Source organism: Podarcis gaigeae (assembly GCF_964106915.1).
Source record: "Podarcis gaigeae genome assembly, chromosome: 5".
In the NCBI taxonomy this organism is placed as follows: domain Eukaryota; kingdom Metazoa; phylum Chordata; class Lepidosauria; order Squamata; family Lacertidae; genus Podarcis; species Podarcis gaigeae.
The window spans coordinates 62562537-62590466 of NC_139681.1; the positions used below are offsets into that span (position 1 = coordinate 62562537).

At 42.5% G+C, this 27930-nt stretch overlaps 1 protein-coding gene and 1 long non-coding RNA gene across 2 annotated transcripts; one reads left to right on the top strand and one right to left on the bottom strand.

Moving 5' to 3' along the window:
- Positions 1 to 1594: 1594 nt before the first annotated feature.
- On the bottom strand, positions 1595 to 27930 carry LOC310846000 (UPF0524 protein C3orf70). The gene is made up of 2 exons (XM_083741979.1): positions 27343 to 27930; positions 1595 to 4976 (listed from the first exon to the last, which is right to left on the bottom strand). Exons 1-2 carry the CDS (start codon positions 27548 to 27550, stop codon positions 4420 to 4422), a joined length of 765 nt encoding a protein of 254 aa, XP_083598105.1. The 5' UTR covers positions 27551 to 27930; the 3' UTR covers positions 1595 to 4419.
- Positions 21352 to 21937, top strand: LOC310845288. The gene is made up of 2 exons (XR_014564617.1): positions 21352 to 21443; positions 21480 to 21937. It is a non-coding gene; the product is annotated as an uncharacterized lncRNA (long non-coding RNA).

The following is a 27930-nucleotide window of genomic DNA, read 5'->3' on the forward strand; positions in this document are numbered from 1 at the left end:
AGCTCTTCGCCAAATATGATCAAGCAATCCTGATTGTGTAGGATAGGCTGTTTTGAATATGTTTTCGTTGTAGGATGTTCATCTTTGTTTAATGTCTAGCACTCTATTAACTGGCGGAATAAGCAAGAACTCATCTATCTTATTTCATTGTAAATGACTTGCAAAGAGGAAAGAGAAGGTTCTACTGATAAAAATAACTTTGCTAAGCTGCCCAAGGTCTTTGCTAATTGTGCTAGAGCAGGGTGCTTTCATATTCAGGATGTGGAAGCAGAGTGAGCTAATAGAGAGCTAGGAGATTAGCCAATCCAATAGTGTATTAAGAATTCCACCAATTTTTAGATTTAAAAAGCCCTATTGAGACTGGGAGCAGCACAATACCCTTTTACCTTCTGTTGCATTTAGAAATCTAAAATATGCCCTTTCTTGAGGCTGCAGCAAAGCAATTTCAGCCATGTCCCAAAGCAAATTTGTACATGAACACACAGTTATGACCTTCTGGCTACAATGTTTGGAATATAGATGAAGAAAAGACTTGTGTAGGCAGAAGTTGGGAAACATCTATGGTATGGGAGACATCTATTTTATGTCATTCTCATTCACCCATTTCAGTTGCAAGTGTTCAGATGAGTCAGTCAACTCTTAATTATCCTATTCTTATATTACCTTTGGTGTGGTATGCCCTTAAACTTTTCTGTATCAGCATGGGTCAGCAGTAGGATCTGTTTGCCACTGACTATACTCTGTTCTGTGATTGGTATAAGCAAATAAGTATGTACCCATGGAGAAGAGTCATAATTCAAGTGATGAAGGATGCTCTATATGCAGCAGGTCTTAGGTTCAATCCCCAAGCTGACCCATTAAAATGTTCTAATGTCACAGTGACAATATTGCATGGTGTCCTATTTAAAAACAACTCCTCTTAAGATGAGTTGCAATCTTTGTCCCATTTACAGAATTCATGATCAGGTCAAGTCTACTATCAGCTGCTTTCAAACTCAAGATGGGTATCTGTTAAACTGTTGCAAGACAGTCAGAAGAGAAATAAAGAAGACAGGAGAGGGTGCATTGCTTAAACAGAAATGTTCTATTTGTGGAGGGGCAGAATTAATGGCCAGATGCTTAATGGAATATATTCTTGTTACTCAAGTCTTAATTGACTTACAAGAAAGCAGAAAATGATGTTTGGTCAAAGAAGAAAGTATAAATTCTCTTCTCTAGCTATGACAAGAATGGTACAGAACTTTCAGAGCTTACTAAGGGAAATCTGCTGTCCCTTTCAAGTAGTTTTACAGAAAATAATAACAGGCCTTGTCTAGCAAAACTTAACTGTAGAAAGACAACTATAGTATTAACTACGTTGAAACTAAGGAATGAAGAGTGGTGCTAGTGTAGCAAGAAGCTAACAGAGACTGTGGTGTCATCTTTATTTCCCAGGTGATAGTTGCCACCTCCAATTCAGCTATACTCCAGCAATTTCATGATAATGCATAGCTACACCTGAAGATAGCATCGAATCACACCAGACCCCATTTAGAATTCAACATTTTTGGACCAGTATAGAATTGTGGAGAATAAATTTGCCTTAACGCTGTGCTTGTGCAAAAGCAGTCTTCACATTTATTATTTTGTGAGAAGTTTACATGAAACAATAGGGTACCCTTGGGGGAGTACGTTGAGACACAGCATCATGTGCTAAATCATCTAACCAAATCCTGCCATGGCCTGCACCCAGGAAATCTCCAGGGAAGCCAGGAACTACAGGATTTTGCCCATTGTGCTTAAGACTTTCAAACAGAACAAGTTTAACAGTTTAACATTGTATGCGGCTATTGCTAATTAACAGTTTGATAAAGAGTGTACCCATATAAGTAAATCTGTACTGAATTTAACCCAGCCTCAGTTCAGAATGTATTTCTCTAATCTTAGCCCTGGTTTGGTGGCTGCTAGTCTGCCAAGGAAGGTTTCATGATTCTTAAGTGTAATGAAAGAAACTAAGGTGTACTTTCAGAAGCTGCCCTGTTTCTGCCCTCAAGTGTAATTCACATTTTTTTCTAGCCCCATCTGCCATTGCCAGAGATCCTTACTCCTTTCATGCATAAGAAAGCCAACAGCAAATGTATACGATGCATTTCAAACCCCTAGCTAGAGTAATGCAATCTTGTTTTATGCATTTTCTTCCTGCTATAAAAGCCATAAGTATGCTTAACAGTACAGCACCTGAGAAAACACTTTAATAACCCCCAAATAATACTCTTTTTTAGTAAACTCTATGAACTAGAATTTACTAAATTTATAAAACAGAATGTTTTTCTTTAAAAATTAGCAGAATATCCTATATCTCCAGAAATGCTAAGAAAGGCTTTACCAGTTGTGATGCCCAGAATTGAGTTCCTCAGCATTTTGCCAAGAAATGCATTTTAATATAATTCATCATAATAAATATTTCATTTTTCTTCTCAGGGTGTTATTTTTATATTTTAAAGTACAATATCAGTTTATATAGTTGTTCATAATACACATTGTAATCTAAACGCTTTCTAAAAAGTGTCTATGTCAGAGTGTAGAAAACTTAGTAATGTGTTAGGATAGTGTTTAAAGAGCAGCATTCAACAACACAGCATAAAATAATCTAATACTGAGAGATATATCTGTACATATTTATATGTTCATTCTCACCAAGACTTACGGAAAGTGATGTAACCAATGTCAGAAAAACGATGTGGTCACAGCATATTGTTTGGAGAGGTCTTGCGTTATATCCATCGGCACTTGACCCTGAAGTGTAATCTATTTCTGACTAAAACTAAACTCCCCCCACCCCAATCCTTAGGACTCAAAGGGCCACTATGCTTGAACTGATTCACAGAGCATCTCTCCCCAGAGGATAACCTGCCTCTGTACAACTAAAGCTGAGACGCAAATACATGAGGGGGTTTAAAGACCTGTCTTACTCACTGTACACTGTTCTATATGTTACATGAGAACTTTCAATGTGAATTGGAAGGACACAGTGAAAGGAAGAAAAAGTTTGACCAATTAGCTGTGACTTTTTCAAGTAGACTTTGATTAAACCAAAGTGTTTCAGCAGCTGGAATTAGTATCTTTTAGCTGGACACCTTAAGAGGCATGGAAATGGTCTTTAAGCCAACCACATCTGGACAAGTTTTTTTTTTCTCCTGCCTTAATCACCATGGGAGGAGCCATAGTCCAACCCAGCAGGAAAGTTGCCCTTTTCCGAACTGATATTAATTTGGACCCAATACTAAACTTAAATCTTAAACCATTACTGGCTCAGAGTAATAAGAAATCAATAGAGTAGTAAGCCGAACAAAACCTTTACACCCCTATTACAGTACTGAGCTGGTTTCTACCATCCATGTCAATTCATGCACAATTATTTGACTTATGAAATTAAGTTCAGGTGTACATGTATTGAACATATGCACAGCAGAAAGGGTTGGGTGATTTATTTATTTTTACAGAAGCTGCTGGTATACCACTGATCAGCTGGACAGACTTTTCTAAATAATGGGCTCGTGACAGCTGTCTGCCATAAGCAGATGGCAAGGGCAGATTCACATAATCAGTTTTGCCATGGGTGTGTTCAAACCCCAGGCAAAAACATCTGGCAGGTTTGGAGAGAGAAAAACAAAGTTTGACATCATGAACCTATTTCAGGTTAGAAGCTCTTCAATCTATGCCGTATCTTTGCAACCCAATCCAATTTGGCCTCAGTTGGTAACACATGAATCAATTTAAGTCAGACTGAAGACCAAATGAAGTTGGTCAATTGGCAGTGTAACAACTCACCCTAAAAAGATTTTAAATTCAGGCATCGTTATCATTCTTTTCCAACAGGATTATGACTAATAAGTGTATATTGTGCTTATTCTGGGAACCCCCTGAGTTACTCTGCAGCTTGCAAAAGGGTGGTGTGCATGCAGGTTATTTGAAAAGGGGGTACACTGACTGCAGAACGTGTGGTGCAGAACTTGTGGGTCTTGGTCTCCTACATAAAATAAAAAAAAACTAAATAAAGGGCTTTGTTCACCCAAACATTTGGTGTGCTGATGAAAGGCTGCCTCCTTGCTCTGAAGGAGTATTTGGAACTAATAGGAACAGCTCACAATTTGACCTGATTTTTGCAAATTAAGTGCACCATACCAAAATCAGGCACAGTCTAGAACTAAAAAATACGTCAAATCTGTAACTTTAAAAATATACAATAGGGCTCTTGAAAATTCAGTGGTTTGATTAGGATCAAACAACTAATTCACAAGTGTCTAAATACTGTTAACTACATTCCTCTGTGGGTTGTCAAGTGCATTGGAAAAAAGGACCTGTCAGAAAAAAGCTAGTATAAATGCTAGAAAACCGGTATTGTTTTAAGTATGCCTAGCTAGTTTCCAGCTCAGCACTTCACACTGTGGTTTCTATGGTCTCAATCACTTCTAGTTCGCATTGTGAGGGTGATAGGAGGGGACACTCATCCGGTTCCCAGCTACTGTCTGGACTATAATCTTCTTCTGAACTTAGCTCCGCCCCTTCCTCTGTGTCCTCATCACATGACTCCATATAGTGAGCCCCAACAGCATTGATCCCAGAGTCCTCAGAGCTGGAGGGGGAAGAGCAATGATCTATTTTTGGTGTATTATTCTCTCTCAAAATTAAGGCATTGCGTGTGGTGACCTCCTGAGGCTTCGTTTTATTGGGGGGAGCAGGAGGTTGCCTCTGCACGTAACACATCTTCCCATTGATGCATTTCACACGGTAATTGTCAATAAAGAGGTCCGAGATTGTGCAGAACCGTGGGGAATCGGGGGGTAATGGTGGCTGGAAGACAGGTGCAAACTTCAAAAAGTGTTCTGTGAGCGAGACAGATATCTGAATGGTGTTTGTGGTTCCCCGAGGCCGAACAGGTATTTCTGTGCTTGGAAGTTGTTCTACTGGAGTCATAGGCTGATAGACGTATTTGCCTGTGAAGGATATGAAAAGATGAATTAGAAGCCACATTCTGCTGTGTAGGAACTAGGTCAGGAACAAAACGGGTATTAGGCCCTGAATATCAGTTGCTGAGAAGTAACGTAACAAGAAGGCTAGGAACATAGGAAGCTGCCTTATATGACGTACCAGTACGTTCACCTAGTTGAGTATTTATAAAAGTATTTATATACTGTAATTAATAGACAAATATCTAGGCAGTGTACAGGAAAAAGGCATTTAAAATAGTAGCATTGTCTACAAAACGAGTGGGGTACCTTTTTAAAAAGTCAAGGGCTACATTCCCATCAAGGAGTGGTTAGGGGCTGCATACTGGTGGTGAGTGGGAACACTCTTCTCTACCCAACCCCACTTTTCTCTCTCCTCTCTTCCACACCCACACCATATTGACACCATTTCCTTCCAGCCACTTTCCTTCTATGCTAGGGTGCGTGAGCAGGCTTTTCTTTTTCTCAGCCTAGTGCAGAAGGGAAGTGAGCTGCTAGAGCAGGAACAGAGCAATCTGTTCCCCCAGTGGCAGCTGACTTTCCTTCTTCGCTGGATGAGGGAAAGGGTTTTTTTTTCCTCACAGTCTAGCACAGAAGCAACGTGTGTCACTGCTAGGCCAGTGGGAGGAGGGTGGAACCATTGCAGGCTCTGTGCCACACTAACTGGCAGCAGCCCTCGGAGGTCTTTCCCAGCCCTTCCTGAAAAAGCAAAAAATTGAGCATGGGACTTTCTGAATGCAAGTCACACAGGTTTCCATGAGGCATCTGCATAGCCACTGTGGGAAACAACCCTGATCTAGATGGTTCCTTGGTTTAATCCCTCTGGGCTCTTTCCACATTCTTATTTGTGGCTTATTTTTCTTCACAGTCAACTGAAAGCGAGCTTTCCATAAGTGCCATTTTCTAGGATAATTCTTCTAAAGAAAAGCAATCAGAAGATGTTTCCAGAATCATCAATGCATTTATTTTGTTTTCCCTACTACACAAATATGTCTTTTGGGAGGGTGTTGCATTTTCCCCTTTGGTAGTATTGGACACAATTGTGGCTGCAGCTGGCAACGGAAGAAGTTTTAAAGCAGGATATGAAAGGACTCCAAAGCTGTGACTGCCACTGGCACTCTGATTATTCAGCTAAATAAGAAGAAAATAGGATTATGCTGGCTGTAAAATGGGCTCTTATGCTGTATTGAACAAGAAGCTTGAAAGCGCTGCTAAAGGAAGCCATATAGAATTTTAAAAAGCAAAAAGACAGAGCTTTGTTGCAATGAATGAGAAATCTGAGCCCAATTCAAAAACCCAAAAGAACAGAATTTAAATGTCTTCTAAAATGCATCATGAGCAGCTGTGTGACAGAAATGTTACAAACATGGAGGACTACTGTTGTGCTCAGATGCCACTGTGGTAAACACTCAGTGAAAACTTTCTACTGTTCTGGCCCACAACTAATTGGATCTATTTTGAGACAGCGCTTTTCTTTCTCTGACTCTCCAGGTTCTCAGTAATGAATTACAAGCTAAACAAGTTGGCAAACAAAGCAGCCATGCCTTCGTTAGCATCTGCTTCCTTTTCTCATATATGCACTTGCTAGCACAGCTAACATCTTCCCATCTTCTCCATCCTTCCAAAGCTCTTATTTTGTAAGCCCAAGGCACAGACCTTATGAGAACCAGTAGTTATGCATTAATGTATCCTCCTAATTCCAGTCAATGCAAAATGATTGACAATTATGTATTTTCAGTGCTAATCTGTGTCAATTACGCACGTTAACCACTACAAACAGTGTAGAGCAAAAACATTAAGCAAATGTCTGACAACCCCAACCTATCTTTCACCACAGGGAGTACTTGAGCTTCAGAATCTGGAGGCATGTGTTGCGGGTGGACCCTGCATCCTAATAATGGCCATTCTACGATTACAAGCATTTTTCAACAATAATGTTATCCCCATGCGTCTCTATTATGTTTCTTGCAGAGCTCTTGGGTAGAGGGGAAGTAGAAGACAGACATTTGGTCAGATGGAATCCAGGAATTCAGCTTCAGCTTCAGCTTGAGATAAGCGCATGCTTTGCAAAAATAAAATGTGTAGCTAGATTATGGGAGTTGCTCCCCTCCTGCCGGCAACAAATTCACTTCAGACCAGAGTCAAGGCAACCCTGGAGCCCACCTCCATTCTAAAATTAATCGGGATAATAAAGCAAGTGCTAAATTAATCAGGGTAATAAAGCAAGTTCTACTCCCATAACTTTTTTGTTCAGTATTGTGGACCCTATTTTATGAAACCGGACGCGGGTGGCGCTGTGGGTAAAACCTCAGTGCCTAGGACTTGCTGATCGTAAGGTCGGTGGTTCAAATCCCCGCGACGGGGTGAGCTCCCGTCGTTCGGTCCCAGCTCTTGCCCACCTAGCAGTTCGAAAGCACCCCTAAGTGCAAGTAGATAAATAGGTACCGCTTTATAGCGGGAAGGTAAATGGCATTTCCATGTGCGGCACTGGTGCTGGCTTGCCAGTTGCAGCTTTGTCACGCTGGCCACTTGACCCGGAAGTGTCTTCAGACGGCGCCGGCTCATGGCCTCTTGAGCGAGATGAGCGCGCAACCCTAGAGTCGGTCACGACTGGCTCGTACGGGCAGGGGTACCTTTACCTTTATTTTATGAAACAGGCCACCCTCCCTGTTGCACTTCTGGTATCTACTGAAGACCTTTTACATTTCAATTGGCTTTTAAACCAAATTTTGATTTTATAGTTCGAATGCATTTTTATTTCTATTGCATGCCACATAGAGATTACTGTGATCAAATGGCATACAAACTGTGGAAGTAAAAATCACGTTCCTGGGCAGTCCTATTATTGCCTCTAGACCCTGATGTGAGGCTACAGCACTACCAATGCAGACCTGCTGAGGCCTTCCCAGTCCCTTACCTCAGGGACGTAGGCACGAGGCTCAGAAATCCTCCATACATGCATAATTCAGTCAAGGATGCTGGGAAATCATAGAAAATGAATGCCAGCTGGTTCAGATTGGGCCTTTAGGCCCTACTTTGAGGAAATGAAAGCACTAAACGGCAGGGTCTGAAGGCCTCAGGCTGTAATACAGATTTCTCTTTGTAAGTGAGGCCTCCCAGCCACTGGTAAGGAACACAAGTGAAGAGGGTGCATAGGGCCTCATTCATGGTGAGAAATTCTTAGCAGTGTCTGAAGTCTCCAATCTACACCATATATGCACAGTGGCGTAGCGTGGGTTGTCAGCACCCGGGGCAAGGCAAGTAATTTGCGCCCCCTAACCCGTGGATTTTAGCACTCGAGTCTCTTCCACTAGATTAGCGTGTGCCCCCCAGATGTTGCGCCCGGTGCGGCCGGCCCCCCCCCCACGCTATGCCACTGTATACGCAGAGCCCAGAACTCCTGATCTATTCGCTTTTGATTATTTCTAGATCCTACTTGAAAGTTGTGTTTGCTCATCCTTATTCAAATGTTGTTTCCCATCAGATAAGCCGCTACCATTGCATAGGCATGATGTTGGCGAATCATATACCTTACTTGAATTGCTTGAGACACTCAGCAACATTTTAGAGGAGGGAGAAAGTGGACCGAAAACTATTTGCATCAAAAATCTAATAAAATGTCTAAGGAACATGAAACCCTCAGTATCAGATGCTCTTATCAAAACAGAAACAGTTGCTAAATCTGTGCTTTACAATGTGGCCTGGGAGGAAAGGAATGAATGAATGCATGAACTACCAGCAAGACTTCTGCTTGTGCAATGGGACTTTTCCCCACCTCGCCTCCCCTGTGCATATCCAAAATTTGCTCCAGATGCCATGTGGGGATACAGCGAAACGAGAGGGGGAAAGTGCTCTGTGCAAGGAGAATCCTAATGGAATAACCATACAGTACTTATTGGGGGTGTGGATTCCCCATTGAAGTTTTATTTCCTAAATATTTTTTGTACTCATGCAGATCTTGGGAGTCTCCCCCGTCTGCTGTTACTTGCCTCTTGTGCATGACTAGTGCTGTGCTGCCTACATAAGCAGAACTGAGATTGCTATTAATATACAGTATTTTAAAAAACCCCAAATCAAACACCTAATATTGAAACCAATGCAATGATACCAAATAGGCAGGTAAAACACTGAGTTGCTGACAACTCTGTTCACATGTAGCTATTTGCCATGTGGGTTAAACGTAACCTGTTATTTCTTCCAAGTAAACTGGGTTGCACAGAATGTATGTTTCATGTTTTATTTCCTAATATCTTTTAAGCAAACTTTCTGAGAAGTAACTGTCATTGAAAGCCGTGGGACTTATTTCCAAATAATAGATTTAGGGCTGCAATACAGGAAATGCTAAATTTAAAATACTCCAAAATAATGACTGGCTCCTGCTATGTTGCAGAACACTATAGATCAAGATGCTTTGATTAGAGACTGCAGACAGGAGATATGGGATATATTTTTTATTTTCTTGCTGGCTCACAATCATTACTCAAGGAAACCAACCTATCTGTGCCTCCAAACCCACCAACTGTGGAAGGCTGATAATACCCATCCTTCCAAGACACACAAAGGTGACTCAAAATAGAAATTATCCCTGTGCAGAGTTGCTGTATTCGTACCCCAGGACTGGATGAGTTAGGGACTGGGGGACTAACTAGTTCTACTCTTACTTGGATAGACAATTCTAGGTGATGCTGGGGAAAGACTGCTAGACTGCTTGGCACTTGTGTTTGGGGGGGGGGGTCTCCACAGGGTACTGTTCTATCCTCCATGCTGTTTTATGTTTACATGTAACAGTTAAGTTACATGTCAGTGGAGGTTTGAGGATATGGCTAGTACTGGCTTATCTGTCTAGGTGAGCAGCGTTCTGTCCATTCTGGAGGGAGTTGCCCTCCTCCTAAAGTATTATATACAAAATTGGTTCATCTTATGTCCCTAGAAGTGCAGGTTGCCTCCGTAGCACCTTTTTCCAGTTTCTATTGGTGTACTAACTATGACTCTATCTGGACAGGGACAACCGAGCTTCAGTTTTTCATGTCCTGATATCCTCCCATTTGTCTTCAAAGGCAGAGCCATGCACAATACACTGCAATACTCCAATCTGAAACTTCAGTTAAATCAGAACACAGCAAGACTGCTAAATGGAATTGGAGAGCATGAACATAGCGTGCTGGTGCTTTCCTGGCTTCAATGGTTTCTAGTCTATTTCCAGGCCCAAGTCAATGTGCTGTTTTTTTGACCCTGAAAGTCTGGCATGACATGGAACCAGAGTACCTGGAGAGTCATCTACCTAGACCTCATAACCTTCTGATGCCCTTTTCTCTGGGTGCTCCTGCCGGGTTATGTGTGACAGGTGACTACTGGAGAAAGGGTCTTTTCAGTAGTGGCACCTCAGCTCTCGAATGCTCTCCCCAGAGAGCCTCACTTGATGCCTAGCTTGATGTCATGCTGACATCAAGTGAAGCCACTCTTACTTTCTCAGGTCCTTCTATCAGTTCCTGTTATCTGGGCTTTAGGTATGTATGTGTTTTATTGATCTATTTATTTTTCATCTTTTTTTATCTCAGTCTTAAACTGTCCTGAGAAAATGGTTCAGCACATCATATAAATATTTTAAGCGAAAAAAGCAAAGTAGGCTGATACTTGTGCGGGTAGCTTTTCACAGTATTTGAAGCCTCTGCAGATTTTTTGCCTACTGTATTTGCCATGCTCTTCTTCCAAGGGCCTCGGAATGACTTGCATGTGGTCCCCAGGTGGTCTCCTATCCTGGCAGCATCCAAGGTCAGGCTTGCTTAGTACTCAGAAACAATCAGATACACAGCATCTTTGAAACTCTCAAAGGTTTCATGAGCAAGAAATACTGCAGCTTTGTCAGCGGCCCCTTATATCACTCTATTTATTCAGAAAGCATATGTTCTACTAGTATATGCACAGAAAATGGCAGGGGTCCAAGACATGATCACATACTATAGTATATAATTATAACCTACTTCCCCAAATGTATGCCTATGAAAGTAAGCATGCTAGTAGGAATTTCAAGAATGACGGGAAATGCAAGTGTTGGATTTCTGAAAGGAGACGTACGAAGGCTCACATATATATATATATATATATATATATGCAGGTTTTGGTGTCCTCGGGTGTCTTCCCGTGTAAAAGTTGGGGTGTCTAGGCGACGTTTCGACGAGGTCTCACTCGTCATCTTCAGGCTGGTGCTTTCGGCTTCTTGTTACTGGAACAGAGCGGGATCTCAATGTTTGAGTTCCTATAAATACTGTAGAGGGGGTGTGGTGTCTAGCCTCCAATGTTCTGGGCAGAGAGGAAGTTCCCAGGCTAGTGTGCCTTTTCTTCTTTTGTTCCTTAATTACTTGAGAGATACCTTGAGTGATTTCTTGAGTGATATCCTGAGTACCACTTAGGTGGGTCATTAGGTGTGGATTAGTTGCTAAAGTCTTTGTGTCTTGACCTCTTGAACTTTGTGAAGAGTTTTCCTGAGAAGATGGCTGTATTGCACTTAGTTGTGCTTTGGCTTGGCTTCGTGTATAGGGGCGAGCTGTGGTTTTGTGGCTTGTGTCAGCCAGATCTGTGTAGGGATTGCAGGGGGGTGCAGCATCCGGAGGTGCCACCATGGATTGGCTACTGGATGGTGTCAGTAATTCATCTGTGGAGAGGGTCTGGGTTTGGGTCTGGTGTGGTTGATTGGTGTTGGCGTTCTGTGTGCCTCTGGATCTGGTGTCAGTTTTTGTGGGGAGGGCTAATTTCCAGATGTCTGGCAAGCGGGATGTGTCGTCACGCTTGTTCATGTTGTGAGGGTGTTTCTCTATCTCGATGGCTTCCATGATTGTTCTCTTGTGGTGATGTTCCGTGTTAAAGAGCAATTTGGAATCTGCAAAATTAATTTCTGCCTAACCAACACGTACTTCATCCACAATGGACAAAGATACAAACAGATAGAAGGAGCACCTATGGGATCACCCCTCTCACCGGTCATCGCAAACCTGTACATGGAACACTTTGAAACCAATGCTTTAGACAAGTCAGAACACAAACCCAAACTTTGGCTCAGATATGTTGACGACACCTTTGTAATTTGGCCACACGGGAAGGAAAAACTGGATAGCTTCCTCACACATCTCAACAACTTACACCCCAAAATACAGTTCACTATGGAAATAGAAGCCAACAACCAACTTCCCTTCCTTGACGTCCTAATCTACAAAAAACCTGATGGCTCCCTAGGACACACTATCTACCAGAAAAAAACACACACCAACCGCTACTTACATGCACAATCACACCACCACCCTGCACAAATAAACTCCGTAGCCAAGACTCTCATCTCCAGAACCAAACGCCTGGCTGACAAAGACCACTTGACAACTGAGTTACAGAATCTCTCAAATGTGTTAATTGCCAATGGATACCAGCAAAACAGGATTACGAAGCTAATCCAAAAGGAAACACCCCCCAAAAACCAAGACACAGAAGAAAACAATGACATGGCCCTCCTTCCTTATATCAAGGGCACTACAGATAAAATTAGCAAAATCCTCCATAAACACAATATCAAAACAGCCTTTTGCACCAACCAAAAAATAGCCAATATCCTCAGAAACCCCAAGGATAAAATCCAGTTGGAAAACCAAGGGATCTATGAAATACCCTGCAAAGTCTGCCCAGCCACGTACATTGGACAAACAAACAGACGAATAAATGCACGTATCGCAGAACACAAGAATGCCGTCAAAAAAGAAGAAAAAACTTCCTCTCTTTTCCAACACATGAAAGAAACAGGACACGAAATTAATTTTGCAGATTCCAAATTGCTCTTTAACACAGAACATCACCACAAGAGAATAATCATGGAAGCCATCGAGATAGAGAAACACCCTCACAACATGAACAAGCGTGACGACACATCCCGCTTGCCAGACATCTGGAAATTAGCCCTCCCCACAAAAACTGACACCAGATCCAGAGGCACACAGAACGCCAACACCAATCAACCACACCAGACCCAAACCCAGACCCTCTCCACAGATGAATTACTGACACCATCCAGTAGCCAATCCATGGTGGCACCTCCGGATGCTGCACCCCCCTGCAATCCCTACACAGATCTGGCTGACACAAGCCACAAAACCACAGCTCGCCCCTATACACGAAGCCAAGCCAAAGCACAACTAAGTGCAATACAGCCATCTTCTCAGGAAAACTCTTCACAAAGTTCAAGAGGTCAAGACACAAAGACTTTAGCAACTAATCCACACCTAATGACCCACCTAAGTGGTACTCAGGATATCACTCAAGAAATCACTCAAGGTATCTCTCAAGTAATTAAGGAACAAAAGAAGAAAAGGCACACTAGCCTGGGAACTTCCTCTCTGCCCAGAACATTGGAGGCTAGACACCACACCCCCTCTACAGTATTTATAGGAACTCAAACATTGAGATCCCGCTCTGTTCCAGTAACAAGAAGCCGAAAGCACCAGCCTGAAGATGACGAGTGAGACCTCGTCGAAACGTCGCCTAGACACCCCAACTTTTACACGGGAAGACACCCGAGGACACCAAAACCTGCATTCCTGTACCCGTGAAAATCTACGAAAGCATATATATATATATATATATATATATATATATATATATATATATATAATGCATCCTTTGACCTGGAAACTCTGTCTCCTAATTCCAGGTGCGTTGAGACTTGTTGCAGCTACTGAGTGGCAAGGGAAATGTAAGCTGCTGCAATTTACTCTCCTTTATTAAACTTAACATGCCCGTGAATTGTAAAAATGTCCCAGGATGCAAGACTGACTCAAATTAAGCCACAGAAACAATTCTTAGCTTTTGACAGAAGATTATTCACAAAGTCATGTGTCCTGTACAAGTAGCTCTAGACAGGCTTGAGCATGTTCCAAAGAAAAGGCTTAACTAATACAATGCAGAAAAGAATCTCAGTTCAGTGGTGGATTTACAGTCTACGACCCCTATGCGCCAGCCCTTTTGGAGCTCAATCCATTCACCTATGTCCAACATGACTATGTTCAAAAATGTGACAGAGCCAAATGCATAAGAATGGTTTCATTAATGATATCTTGTGGTTGTGCACAATGACATTGAGAACACACTGGTCTAGTACTCTTGAAACAGCTGACATAAGGCAGCATCCTGTGAAGCTATGGAAATATCACCTCTATAAACTCAGTTTGCTTATGAATCCCACCAACGTCACTTGATTATTAGTACTTGAGTATTATAAAAGGAAACAAATCTTTGTGGAATAATCTGTAAATGAATGTTATTTGAAAAAGGCATACAGAAAACTCTTATTTTGTTCAAAGCACACCTGACTCCCACAAGCCTTATGTAATTTGACATTAAAAAATGAATTGTGCCTAGGCTTTTAAAAGCAGCCAAGGTAATTAACCCTGACCAGGTGAAAACTCAAACACTGTCTGATGCTTAGAAGGAACCGTAAGCATTAATGGCTATATTAGAAGAATGCATTTATTTCTAAGGAAAGAAAGAAAGTGCTTTGTTCCATCACAAACACCATCAGCAGAGCTGCGCTTTCTTTGGGGGAAATGGATTTGCCCTTTTTCCATTAGGAGCAGGTAATTCAATATCACCACTGTGGCCCAATCGCAAGTAAGTACATGCATTGTGTGAGAGCTCATACTAAAGTGCCAGAAAATTGGGAGTAGCTGCTCTGTAATGAAAGCAACACGTAACATCACATTGCAGAAAACCTATAGCACCCAAGCCTTTGCTGGTCAGCTGCTCTACCAATTATTTAATGGCTCAAGGGAGAGGCTTAAACTTTCAGATTCCAGTTACAGATAGGTAGCCGTGTTGGTCTGCCATAGTCAAAATAAAAAAATTCCTTCCAGTAGCACCTTAAAGACCAACTAAGTTAGTTCTTGGTATGAGCTTTTGTGTGCATGCACACTTCTTCAGATACACTTCTGAATTTTTTTGTTTTTTCAGATTCCAGAAAGCTCAGTGGTGGTGAAAACAAGAAGTCTTGTGGCACTTTAAAAGATACCAATTTTATGGTTGCTCTTGTGGGCCAGACCCACCTGCAGTGCTTGTAAGAAGTTAACATACACAAAGGCACAAAGGAGGAGAACTGTGAGCAGTAAATCAGTATCTGCATTTGCAAAACGGTATACTAAGGAAGAAGTAGAAGACCTGGCCCTCACAAGAGCAACATACTTGATAGCAACATATCATTCTGGGAAATCAGGGTAGAGACTTGTTTTCCATATTTGGATCAAGAGCTCCTCCATACAATGCTTTTGTTTCTTCCCAGAAGTAGGAGAAGTTGAATTTCATAGCTCTCATTTCTTGCAGACATGACAGGTCTTTTTGCAGCAAAAAGAACATCTGCTCACATGGTATAATCAACCTAATCAATCATTTCTACTAATGTGCAATTACATTGCTACCTCATTATTGTAAACAGATCTCTACCAGTTTCCTTCAGGGAGTTATTGGAGGATATATTTTTTGTCTAGAACCAGTAGAAGCTTAACAGCTTGTTCCTTTTTTTATACAGTGGTACCTTGGGTTAAGTACTTAATTCGTTCCAGAGGTCCATAGTTAACCTGAAACTGTTCTTAACCTGAAGCACCGCTTTAGCTAATGGGGCCTCCTGCTGCTGCCACGCCGCCGGAGCACAATTTCTGTTCTCATCCTCAAGCAAAGTTCTTAACCTGAAGCACTATTTCTGGGTTAGCAGAGTCTGTAACCTGAAGCGTATGTAACCTGAGGTACCACTGTATAAGATTTAACACATACTTTGGATTTTGTATTCTTATCTATGCTTTTTCTAACACCAGATTAAACATGAGTGGTACAGCGGACAGGATACTATTGTTTTGTACCTACTGGGACAGGAGGCATAAAAACTCCCCTAGGAATTAAAGCAATGAGAAGATATTAAGAGAGAAACATTTTCCTTCCATCATGGCAGATATTAAGCTTGGGGAGTCTGATTCCCCCTGCCAACACACATACTTTAAGGTCATATGCAAACACCATCCAAAAGAAAGAATCCCCTCCTATAAGATGGAGTAGATTTAACCTATGGAGACTGATACAATTAACAGGCAATGCAATCCTATACTCAGAATTAAGCCCCAGTAAACTCAGTGAGACTGAATTACATTTATATACAGTATAGGATTGTAGCCTCAGATTTTTAAAAATTGGGTGACAGCTCAAATATGTGCATGAAGTTAGGTAAGAATCTATCTGTAACTTATGCATTGTATCTAATGTTGGTCCTACTTAGAGCAGACTCACTGACAGCAATGGAAATGTCTTAATTTAGCTCCATTAATTTCAATGGATCTACACTTAATAGAACTTGGGCACAACTCTCTGTCTATGCTATCCTAAAGTCAAACACCAATCCTCTCCAATCACATCACTGATTTTAAAGAGAGGAATGTCTTCATCGAATAATAGGATTAAAGAGTTGGAAGGGTAATCTAGATCAACCCCTTGCAATGCTGTTTGTTAAACTCATCAAAATATTAGTTTATTTACATTTTTAAAAAATCCCAGCAAAACATGTTAGAAACAAGTCAATAGGTTGAGCTCAAAAAGAGTTCTTTACTAATTGAGCAGTCTGTATGCATCCCTGCCTCACAGCATCAAATTCTGTTGCTAATTTGAAGGTATCTAACCGTGAAATAAACAGAGGATTTGCTTAAGCATTCTTTTTTCTGCTTCTATTGATCCCAGCATTCCAGTTTACCTTTGAACCTCTGTAATGTTGCTCACATATGAAAAGCGCTTTCAGCTTCTGTCCCCGCCCCCAAATCACCACCTTTATTAACTTGGAGGTTCATGTTTTTCAAAAAGGATACTTAATAATGAAAACAGCTACAAAGTAATAAAAGTTACACTCCAATTTGGGAAAAGCTTACAGAGAAGACTCTACTGTTGAGCTAAGAAAAGACACAAGACAAAACTTGGGACAATTAAGCCCCTTACCAAACAGAATCACATGCATGAGGCTACATTAACACTTATGAAAATAAAAGGTAAATTGTTCACAACATAAGAAAAACCAGAAGAGATTGAAGTTTAAGTAAAAGGTGTAAGGTAGAAGAAGAAAAAATGGATGGGGATATTTGGGAGACAGCATTTTAAACTAGATCTTCAATTTAAAGTGTCAATATCTCAATGAGCCATAATTCTGCCCATATTACTTGAGCAGGTTTGAGGCTTGTCTCTATGCTACCCTTGCTTCAAGAGCTAGCGCCAACATTTCCACAACTTATCTCTCAATTAGCAGGGTGCATTTAGATTTACAGGCTAAATGTGTAAACCATTTTGCAACAAGTGGCCTTAGCAATGGCAGCATTTCAATAAAGCCTAGGGAACTGGCCATGTTTTGTAGTACTTTGGTGATGAAAAGATTATCTGGGTCTTTTCCAAAATAAAATAGAAGAACTTGTAACTGCTGATCTTCTGCCAAATGAAAAAAGTGAAGAGGTCCATAACACATGTATTAACAAAACTCACATTACTCCAAACTTTCAAAATTATAGGTACTCAATACATGCTTAATCTAATCATCTGTTGAGTTAGTCAAACTGAAGTGTAACGATGCACTGGACTATTTTTGTTTGTGTATTGTATTGCTTATTTCCAGAATCTATTTACCTTTATGGATTATAAATGAAGCTTTAAATTGGCAGCAAGGTGTAAACACAGGTAAGCAGATGATTTATGGGCCTCTAAGGCTTCCTGGAATTTGTAATATGAACAGTCACTCAACAAACTAAAATTCTCCAGCTCATTTCCAAGAGGGTGAACCACGAGTTCATGTTCTAAACATACACATAGCCAAATTTTACATAGTTAGCCATTATTTTACCTGAGGCATCATGCGTTTTCACCATTTATGTTTCCATGTTATGTGCACAAATCTTTGAGGATAGGATTCTCCTCATAAGATGGAGCTTTTATATGCATAATGACAAGATATATGGCTTCCTATCATATACAACAGTCTAGTCAATATTGCATAGCAAAAATTGCTTGAAAAAGGAGACCTGGGAACTTCCAGACCCCTCAGTAAGGCACACATGTTAAAGGAACTCCCTTGCTGGATCAGATTAAGGTCCACTTAATCCAACATTCTTTTATCAATGGTTACCAGCCATCATACATGCGTACCCTACACATGAAGGCAATAATATGCTCCTGAGATTTGCTTCTAGCAATGTGAAGTCAATTGCCTTTGAACATGGGAGATTTCATTACAGTGTGATGGACTTATCCTGCATGAATTTGCAGAGTCCTTTTTTCAAAGCCCATGATGCCGGTGGCTATCGCAAAATCATGTGGTAGGGAATCATTTTGTCTATGTTGAGCCCATTGCCATTTTCATTGTTGTTCCCCCCCCCTGGATCCAAAGAGGCATCCATGTCATGTAAATTCCAATTCATTACATATTGTCACAATTTATGCTGTCTCCTTTCTGAGGTCTTCAACCCCCATATTCATTATTTGCCAATAATGAATGCAAATGAGATTCAAGTTAGTTAGTTACAGGAAGAATAGGAAGTCATGAAACAGCTACAAATTATTGGGGGTATAGAAGGTCATCTAGTCAAGAATCCCTTCCTCAAGCCAGAATATTCTATGTAATATAAAGCTTGCTAGATGAACCTTCCTTGGAAACCTCCAGGTATGAAGACTCCATAACCACAAAACACTTGCTCCGTTGTTCAGCCTCCCTTATAGTTCAGAAGTTCTTTGTGGTATTTAATATCAAGCCATGTTACAGCAATTTAAACCCAAGGCTTCCTTTCTACTCTATTAGCCCAAAGTAGAAAATGCTTTCCCAAAAGCCAAGACTTCAAAACCAATTCTGAAAGTTTAAAGGAGGGTTAGAGCAAGGTCATATTTCCTGGTTACATTTTTCAATAACAGTAGTGCCCCTGCAATTTGTAATGCAAGAACTTGCGCTTTTGTCCAATTTTGAAAAACATGTGTATACAAATACAGCAAAGGATTCTTGAGAGCATCCTTATCCACACAAAGGCATGTAAACTTGTCTTGAATTAAGATTTTGATGATTTTCACTCGAGAGAATTAAGATTCTCTCGAGTGAAAAATCCATATATTTCTGCTAATTCACAGTTCCCACCCCTCTTTTCATATTTTACAATAAAGTTATCAGCTCCCATTTTGTGATTGATTCTGCTAACAATTTTAACAGGGCTGAATATGACCTCAATCTGTTCAGATTAATCACAAGAGAAGAAGCAACTTGATTACAAAACTTTAAACACCTGTCCCAGGAGATGCTATTTGATTGTAGAGGGCTCTTTCAACATATCAAACAGAAAAATTAAAGATACATTCAAGGAGCGGAATGTGAAATTATATTTTTTTTAAATCAATATAGAAATGAAATGCCACTTTTTGAACAGTGTGGATAATTAACTACCGGAAAAGATTAAGAAGAAGTGCAGTTGGCATATTATACTGCAGCCTGAATGAAGCATCACTATAATTCATCTACAAGTGAGTCAGGCTGGCTAGTAGTAATAAATATCCTCAAGTGAATAAATTACTCTGTGATGCTCTCTGGGCTGGGCTATGTGGTCAGAGTGGTCCCTGCTAGCCTTGAAAACCATGCACTCTGACAAAGCCCATAAACTCCCAAGAAAATTATCAACTCAGACAATGTTGCACATGCAGACCACCATCTGTAATCACAGCTACTCCTTCATCAGTCCTCAAAATATCCCTTATCAACTAATGTACCACTGGTAGAAAATTATTACTATCTGATGCCTGTGAAACTTAAAGAGAATGATGAGCTATGGTCTAAGAAAAATGGCAAATGTCTATAATGACTGGATTTCACTTGGCCATTCCATTTTCCTCGCAAAGCCGTTCTTTAAAAAAAAAAAATTAGAGTTCAGTCATATGTTCAGAATTAGAAGTCTACTCTTTAGCTGACTTTCCCAAGGTCATCTAGCACCAGTAGGTCAATATCAGATAATATTTCAAAAAGCTATTTCAGGAGATGTATAATGTGTGTGATGTTGCATCCTGCTGTTTTGCATTTACAAAAAAAAGAGAGAGCTTAATTGAAAAAAACTATTACAGAGTTCTGAAGCAAAAATCAATGCACTGTGCAAAATTAATCCTTCTATGTGAAGGTTTGATTTTAATCCTTGATATTGTTCCACATCTGTTCATGCCTGCCACTTGAGCAATCCAGGCCTCCCTTCTCTTCATCATAGATAAAAGAAACAGATGTCAGCTGTGGAACAGATCTTCTCAGGGCCAATTCACACAACCAGTGGAAATGATAGTGAACACATGATAGCTATCACATTCAGTTTGCCTGCCACTAACAACTATGTTCACATACTAAGAATGTCTGTGATAAATTGGTTGTAATGGTTTGGTAATATGGTATGATATTTATGTACAATGTCATTTTTATTTCAGTTGGTATCGTTTATCGCCAAATTGTTTGATTTTCTTAGATGCCTTAGGGACACAACTACTAACATTAATAAAGAAATACTGTAAGATGCTCTGAGCCCAAGGGATAGAAAGAGGAAGAACATGAAGAAAAATACAAAAACATTTTAACAGACTTGTATTTTTCCAATAGGGACGCAGGTGGCGCTGTGGGTTAAAGCCTCAGCGCCTAGGACTTGCCGATCGAAAGGTCGGCAGTTCGAATCCCTGCGGCGGTGTGCGCTCCCGCTGCTCGGTCCCAGCGCCTGCCAACCTAGCAGTTCGAAAGCACCTCCGGGTGCAAGTAGATAAATAGGGACCGCTTACCAGCGGGAAGGTAAACGGCGTTTCCGTGTGCGGCTCTGGCTCGCCAGAGCAGCGATGTCATGCTGGCCACGTGACCCGGAAGTGTCTCCGGACAGCGCTGGCCCCTGGCCTCTTGAGTGAGATGGGCGCACAACCCCAGAGTCTGTCAAGACTGGCCCGTACGGGCAGGGGTACCTTTACCTTACCTATTTTTCCAATTGTCTGTTATTTAAGTAAGCATAAAGAGGAGGGAACCATGGAAATCAATGTCACTGCTACCAAAATTCACACCATATTACATAATGCTATGCCCTTGGAAGGCATATGTGGCACTGAGAAAATTTGATGTGCCCCTCATAATAATTCATACGTGGACATCTAGAGAATCATAATGTTTTCAAGACTAAAATCTCAAACATCTGGACCCAATCTAAAATGCCACAAGATTTTAGGGAACAAAAATATGCTATAAATAGGTAGCAAGGCTAAACCCCCAAAAGAACCAAGGTGTCAAAATGGATCTGGGGGTTTCCTTACATGCACCAAAGGGAGGAAAACCTCCTTACAGATAAGCCAGTATGCCACTAGAGATACTGTAGGGAAAATAAAATGTTTAGGGTTAATTCATATGCCATTCCATCTCATATTGTGGACCTTCCATTATATATATTCTAATGACTCAAGCAATAAATCCATGGCTGTGAAGTTAATTCACATCCCCAAAAAAGTTGCTCTTCCCAGCCTCATAGGTTACTCAGTCTAGGAAACTCTCCATACTTTTGCTTGTCCTGTCATTTTCCCCTTGGGAAAACCCGCTCTTCACGGCTGAATCGGAGCAAACATCAGTTGGGTTTTCCATGGATAGACGTTTGCTCTGATTCGATAGTAAAGAGTGGGTTTTCCAAAGAAAAGCATCAGGGCAAACGAAAGACTGCTTGGCCCTATGTTTTCTAGGCATGGGACGAGTGGAGTGTGGATGAGCCCTAGGTCCACCCATGAAGTCTCTTTCCATTGCCCATTGAAAAGATAAGTATGTTCCAGCTTGGTCATAGCTACCATTTACTGTTCCCAAGCACACAAAAATAAAATTGAGAGGCTCTGCAATAATATAAAATTGCTCCCAAGGCAAGAGTCACTTTTTTTTACCAAGAAGAACAATTGTAATTAGCTATGCTCAGTATCTCCTTGCTCACTTAACTAGGAGTAGGCAATATGGGTTATTTGCCAAGGTTGTCTATACATAAAGGGGAGAGGTTAGAATGGAAAGGCATGATACTGCTTGCCATAAAATATATAGGAAAACAATATATTGAGACCCCCAAATTGTGGTCTGTTGAAGCTACAAAAACTGACATTTATAACTTTGCCATAAATAATAATGGCAAAATGGCTGCTCATGTTGTATACTGAAAATTGCTTTTATTTTCCAAAATCTGCTCATACATCAATCTGAGAAAGTAAGACTGCCAATTAATTTTAATACATTAGTAGTGTACATATATGTACTGATTACCCATTTCCCACATCTCGAAGTTACAAGCCATTTCTTAGGTATATATTTAAATATGCAATATTCCCAAGGGGAAACAAATACAGAGCCTGTGCTAAATTAATAAGGAGTTTATAATTGTTTGCACTGGTTTTCCTGGAGGTAAAAAAGAAGAAATCCAGGGTGGACCTTAAATTACCTTTAAAAAATGCTGGCATCAAAGTAGAGAAAGACGGAAAACGACAGCTACTACTGGTGGAGCTTTTCATTAAATACTGTAATCATAAACTGCCAATTTTCACTTAGGGACTAATCAGCTAAGCGAGCAGGTTCAGAAAGAATTGTGTGGGGCGAACTCTGCAGGCCACTGAACTCATGCCCCCTCTTGTTGCTCTGTGCCCACTGCTGTGTCACAATTCTGCTTCTTCACCAAAGACTGAAAATAAACATGCCACCTCATTCTGGAACTCCAAAGGTGGGGACTGAATCCTTGATGAGCAGCGGGACCATCAATACCCCTAGATAAGGACGTTCAGCTGCCTAATTTTGTATTTATTTGATTTTATACATTTCTATGCTGCCCTTCATCTGAGGATTGAAGGGTGGTTTACAATATAAAAATACAAAATATAATTTGTCTAGCCAAGCCTTTGTGATCTTATAGATTCCTATGATATTTATGTCCTCAATTATCACTCAATTTTCTCCCTAAGAACTTTGCTTCCCACTTCCTTTCCAGCCCTGATTCTCCATTGGCAAAAAATCTCAGCAGACTCAGAGTATGTCAACAAAGAAATCATTGGTTTAGCACTAATAAATGGAGCAAGTCCTAGAAATGAGAGATGGTCCATTTGGAACCAAGGAAGCTGCCTTCTAAAAGACCACTGTGCCATCCAGTTAAGCACTACCTACACCAGGGACGGGGAATCTTTTTCAGCCCTAGGCTCACATTCCTTTTGGGGCAACCTTTGGAGGGCTGCATGCCAGTGGTGGACAAAACCAGAGGCAAAAGTGAGTGAAGCAACTCATGTAACATTTACTCACATCCTCCATCCTCCATCCAGAGAAGCAAGAGGCATTGACTGAGGTCCAGGACCTTTGGAGTATGGAGAACCAATGAGAGGTGTAGCATAGGGAGTTCAGAAGGCCAGACAGAGGGGCCCTACCCGTGTTTCACTTTCACTGGAAAAGGCTCCTGAGGGTTGCAGATAGGTGCCTTTCCTGGCCCTACCTGGAGATGTATTAGGTCCAGTCGTGATCGACTCTGGGGTTGCGGCGCTCATCTCGCTTTATTGGCTGAGGGAGCCGGTGTACAGCTTCCGGGTCATGTAGCCAGCATGACTAAGCCGCTTCTGGCGAACGAGCAGCACACGGAAACGCCGTTTACCTTCCCACCGGAGCGGTACCTATTTATCTACTTGCACTTTGATGTGCTTTCGAACTGCTAGGTTGGCAGGAGTAGGGACCGAGCAACGGGAGCCCACCCCATCACAGGGATTTGAACCGCCGACCTTCTGATCGGCAAGTTCTAGGCTCTGTGGTTTAACCCACAGCGCCACCCACGTCCCTCTGCAACTAGTAAAAAAGGTAAAGGTACCCCTGCCCATATGGGCCAGTCTTGCCAGACTCTAGGGTTGTGCGCTCATCTCACTCTATAGGCCGGGAGCCAGTGCTGTCCGCAGACACTTCCGGGTCACGTGGCCAGCATGACAAGCTGCATCTGGCGAGCCAGCGCAGCACACGGAACGCCGTTTACCTTCCCGCTGGTAAGCGGCCCCTATTTATCTACTTGCACCCGGAGGTGCTTTCGAACTGCTAGGTTGGCAGGCGCTGGGACCGAACGACGGGAGCGCACCCTGCCACGGGGATTCGAACCGCCGACCATACAATCGGCAAGTCCTAGGTGCTGAGGTTTTACCCACACCGCCACCCGTGTCCCCTTCTGCAACTAGTACCAACTCATTAATTCTCCATGTCTAGGATGAGTGCTGTTACCTTCTGACTTGCAGGGACAAAACCCTTCAACTGCAGATATGTCTTCCTGGGACAAATAGCTTTGAGGGAATTTTCTTTAGGATCATGGAGCAGAGGGAAAGGGTTAAGACCCCTCCACCAGGGCTATAGTCGCAATCCAAATTAGGAGGCCCAGAGCTATTACTGTACTTTTCCGTGTATAAGACTAGGCTTATTTACTAAAAAATAATGTTAAAAGGGGGGCTTATACATGGGGGACAATCTCCCCCCATTTTCTGAATTTTGAGTCCCCGTCTTATACACGGGGGGGGGGGGGGCGGCGTATTTTTTTAAAAAAACACAACACTCAAGCAAATGCAAATATATATTTAACATAATGTTCAGTTTGCCCCTCCGAGTGCCATTCTGTCCAATCCTGATATAACTTTGGCTGGATTCCCTCCACTGCAAATGGAAAGGAGTGCATTGTTTTAATGGTTATCTGCACAGAGTCCTTGGAAATTGCTAAGAGTTCTTTAAGATCAGTTACAGACGGGGGTATTTCTACTGAAATCTTGGTCAATCCTGATATCGGAGAAAGCACCTGATCAGGCTGTGATCGTAGTGATGTGCAAGTGGGAGAATCAACTTATCCACTTGATTAGAAGCACTAAAGCAGCAGATTCAAAAAGGCTTAACAGTGTGCTTTACCAACAGGAAACCAAAAACATTATTAGAGAGCATTTAGTGAACACTAATGTGTATGACATCATTAGAGCTTTAGTGGAGCACTGTTCTACTCAGCAACAGCCTAATTTTGGAGGCTGAAACAGCACAAAGGGGTAAGGTGGGTTTAAGAATGATGGTGTCCATATAACTCAGGGTGTGGAGTTGTAGTTCATCCTAACCATGTCCACAGTCCCAAGTGAATTTTAGTTTTATTGCCATTTGTTAGCAAGTTGATGCATCACTAGGGCCTCCAAGATGAAGGGGTGGAAAGCAAAACCCAATGAGATCAAAGAATGGGAAAGGTAAGGCCTTTAAAACGTACAAAAATATAGATTTGGACAAGAAGTACACACCATTAGTTGATAGCTTGACAATTTATTGTGGAGCAAGCAGTTTTCAAAAGGAGATACAACAATCCTCTAAATTTACAAATGAGATATAGTTTAAAAACAGAAAATGACAATGAATCCTACCCTAATATATAAATTTCCTCAGGTCACAAGGACTGGGACATGAGTCATCATGCTTTGTGAACGGAGAGAAAACCCCACAGAGACTTGGATGGGAACAACAGGATGCTGAAGCAGAAAACTGAAATACAATTTCTCTGTTGTAACAAGTCCAATGCATCTACCTCTCAGTTTTCTGGCTGTAGATAATGAAATGGCCACATCAGGCAACTGAGATTTGCTGTGTGACTTGTTCCAGATAGATGGTGTGGCACTGAGTTTCATGACAACTATACCAATAAAAATGGGAAGAAAGAGCAAATCGTTTATCATCTATTTTCTTCTGCATGGCCTGCCCTTCACTCTGGGTCACCTCATATCATTCAGTAAGGTGTTTCTAGCTTGGACAAGGGAGGGCTGTGTGTGACTAAACCAAAAAACCAAAACCTTAATTGAGAATGAATACATTTTAACTAAACCATTCCTTAGTACATTTTAGAAGCATTCTTTGGGCATAGATTAAATTTCAGGTTGCCAGGGAAGATCCTTTAATAGCTTGGAAACGAGATAGCAGTAAGATTACAGGCTCTATTAAATGCAGCTCCATACTATAAGAGAATAAATAACAGAAACCACCAATTTTTAAAACCACTATGAATCAGCAAGCCTAGCCTGAGACAGCAAGCCCACAAAAGAAGGTATTTCTGATGGGTATTTCTGATCTTTCCCCAGGGAGGCACGCCTAGTGCCATCTTTATCCAGGTTTAGGCACCAGGCAAAGAATTTTCTCTTATTTACTGAGGTTTTTGGCTCTTGATTTGAGGGGTGGTAGCATGGCCTCTTTGGGTAAAACAGGACCTCTAGTCTTGACTTTTTGTTCAGCTATGTTTTTTAGCCTTTTATTTGTACTACTGTCTTTTTAGGGTTTGGGGTTGTTGTTTTTTTGGTTCTTAGCTGATTTTAGCATTAAGTCACTCAGCCTCACTTTGTAAGAAATCCAACTAACAAATACAATAAAAATGACAGCCAAACTAAACGCCTTGCTTCAACCACTAGTGTTTATACGTTGATATAACTTAGACTTCGTACACATTATGAGAGCCACTCTTAGTGTACAGAATCCAGTAGGAAAACCTGCGAATAGTGCAGCCCATCCCACGGAATGTTGGATCCATTTCCTGCCTGAACATCTGTGTTCATATACAAGGCATCTACAACTCCAGCGGTTATCAGAGATAGAAGAGGGAGCGCCTTCTTGTAGCGACAAGAGGCTAGGATTATATGGGAGGTTTGCTGCTTCTCAGCCCCCCTAAAACAAAAAACGATACGTGCAGCGGGGAGAGAGGGGAGTGTGGTTCTGTTCTGCCAAGAAAGAAGGGCAGGCGCACCCCTCTCCTTCCCTTCCACCTTTTACCCATTACTGCCACTAACACAGCTTCACAGCGAGCCCATCCCATCCCTTTCTTGCCTCATCAGATACACGCAGGCTGGGAGGATGGAGAAATCCATCGTGTTCCGGGTGCCATGCGATCAGCCACTATCGATCTCGCCGTCAAATCCTGCCCTCCGGTCACCACAGAGCCACCGAGGGGAAGGGAAGGAAGGCGGGCAAGAGCTTGCTTGCCCCCTCAGGATCCGAATCCCAGGGGGGCAAATAGGGTGTGCTTCTCTCACCGCCCCCCCCCCCGGGGCTCGGGGATGCTCGCCTGCTCTTCCTCCCTCGCGGCTAGCAAACCACCACCCAAACGGCGCGCCACTCCCCGCCTCGACAGGAATCTCTGCAGCGTTCAGCCAGGGGGCTCCCTGCGCTTGCAGGCAGGAAGGAAGCCTCTGGAAGTCCTGCGAGGGGCCAAGGCGTGCTGCTCGCCCGGGCGGCCCGCCCATCCCGCGCCATTCCCCCTCCTCCTCGTCCCCCCAAAACACTCACAGTGGCACCAGCCCAGGTGGCAGCACCAGTGCAGGCGGAAACAGCGTCCGTGGCTGTGCGTGGTGCACATCGACAGCCCGTCGCAAGGCTGGAAGTCGGGTCTCCCGGCGCAGCTGCGGGCCAGCGCTTGCGCCTCATCCAGTTTCTCGCTCTTGCCCGCCGCCAGAGAAGCGGCAGCGGCGCTGGCCGCCGCCCCAGTCCCGCTCATGGCGCTGCTGCTGCTGCTTCTGCCGCCGCCGCTTTCCCCGCCGCCACCTGCAGCCCGCGCCGAGCCGCGCACCTCCGCCGAGTCACTCCCGCCTGCGCGCACACAAGGCGCAGCGGGGCGGCGAGCGGCGCTTCTGGCCAGCAGGGACGACGCCACGGGCTAGCCCGGCCGCGCCTGGAGCCACCCTGGCCTGGCGCCCGGCTCCGCCTCAGCCGCCACAGCCCGCCCCCTCCAGCGGGTGAGTGGGTTGGCGGGAGGGTGGGGCTCGGAATGAGCGGGAGAGTGAGGGAGAGAGGGGAAGTCTGCCGTGGGGACTCCGCCAGACGCCTCGTGAGCGGCAGGAGAGGGAGCGGAATCCTCCCGAGAGACCAAGACCGGCC

What these genes read in the sequence shown, in the direction of transcription:
- LOC310846000 (XM_083741979.1), bottom strand. Translation starts at nt 27,550, where the DNA reads ATGAGCGGGACTGGGGCGGCGGCCAGCGCCGCTGCCGCTTCTCTGGCG. An exon ending in CCACCTGGGCTGGTGCCACT is followed by an intron (nt 4,977 to 27,342) that starts GTGAGTGTTTTG and finishes TATCCTTCACAG; the next exon opens with GCAAATACGTCTATCAGCCT.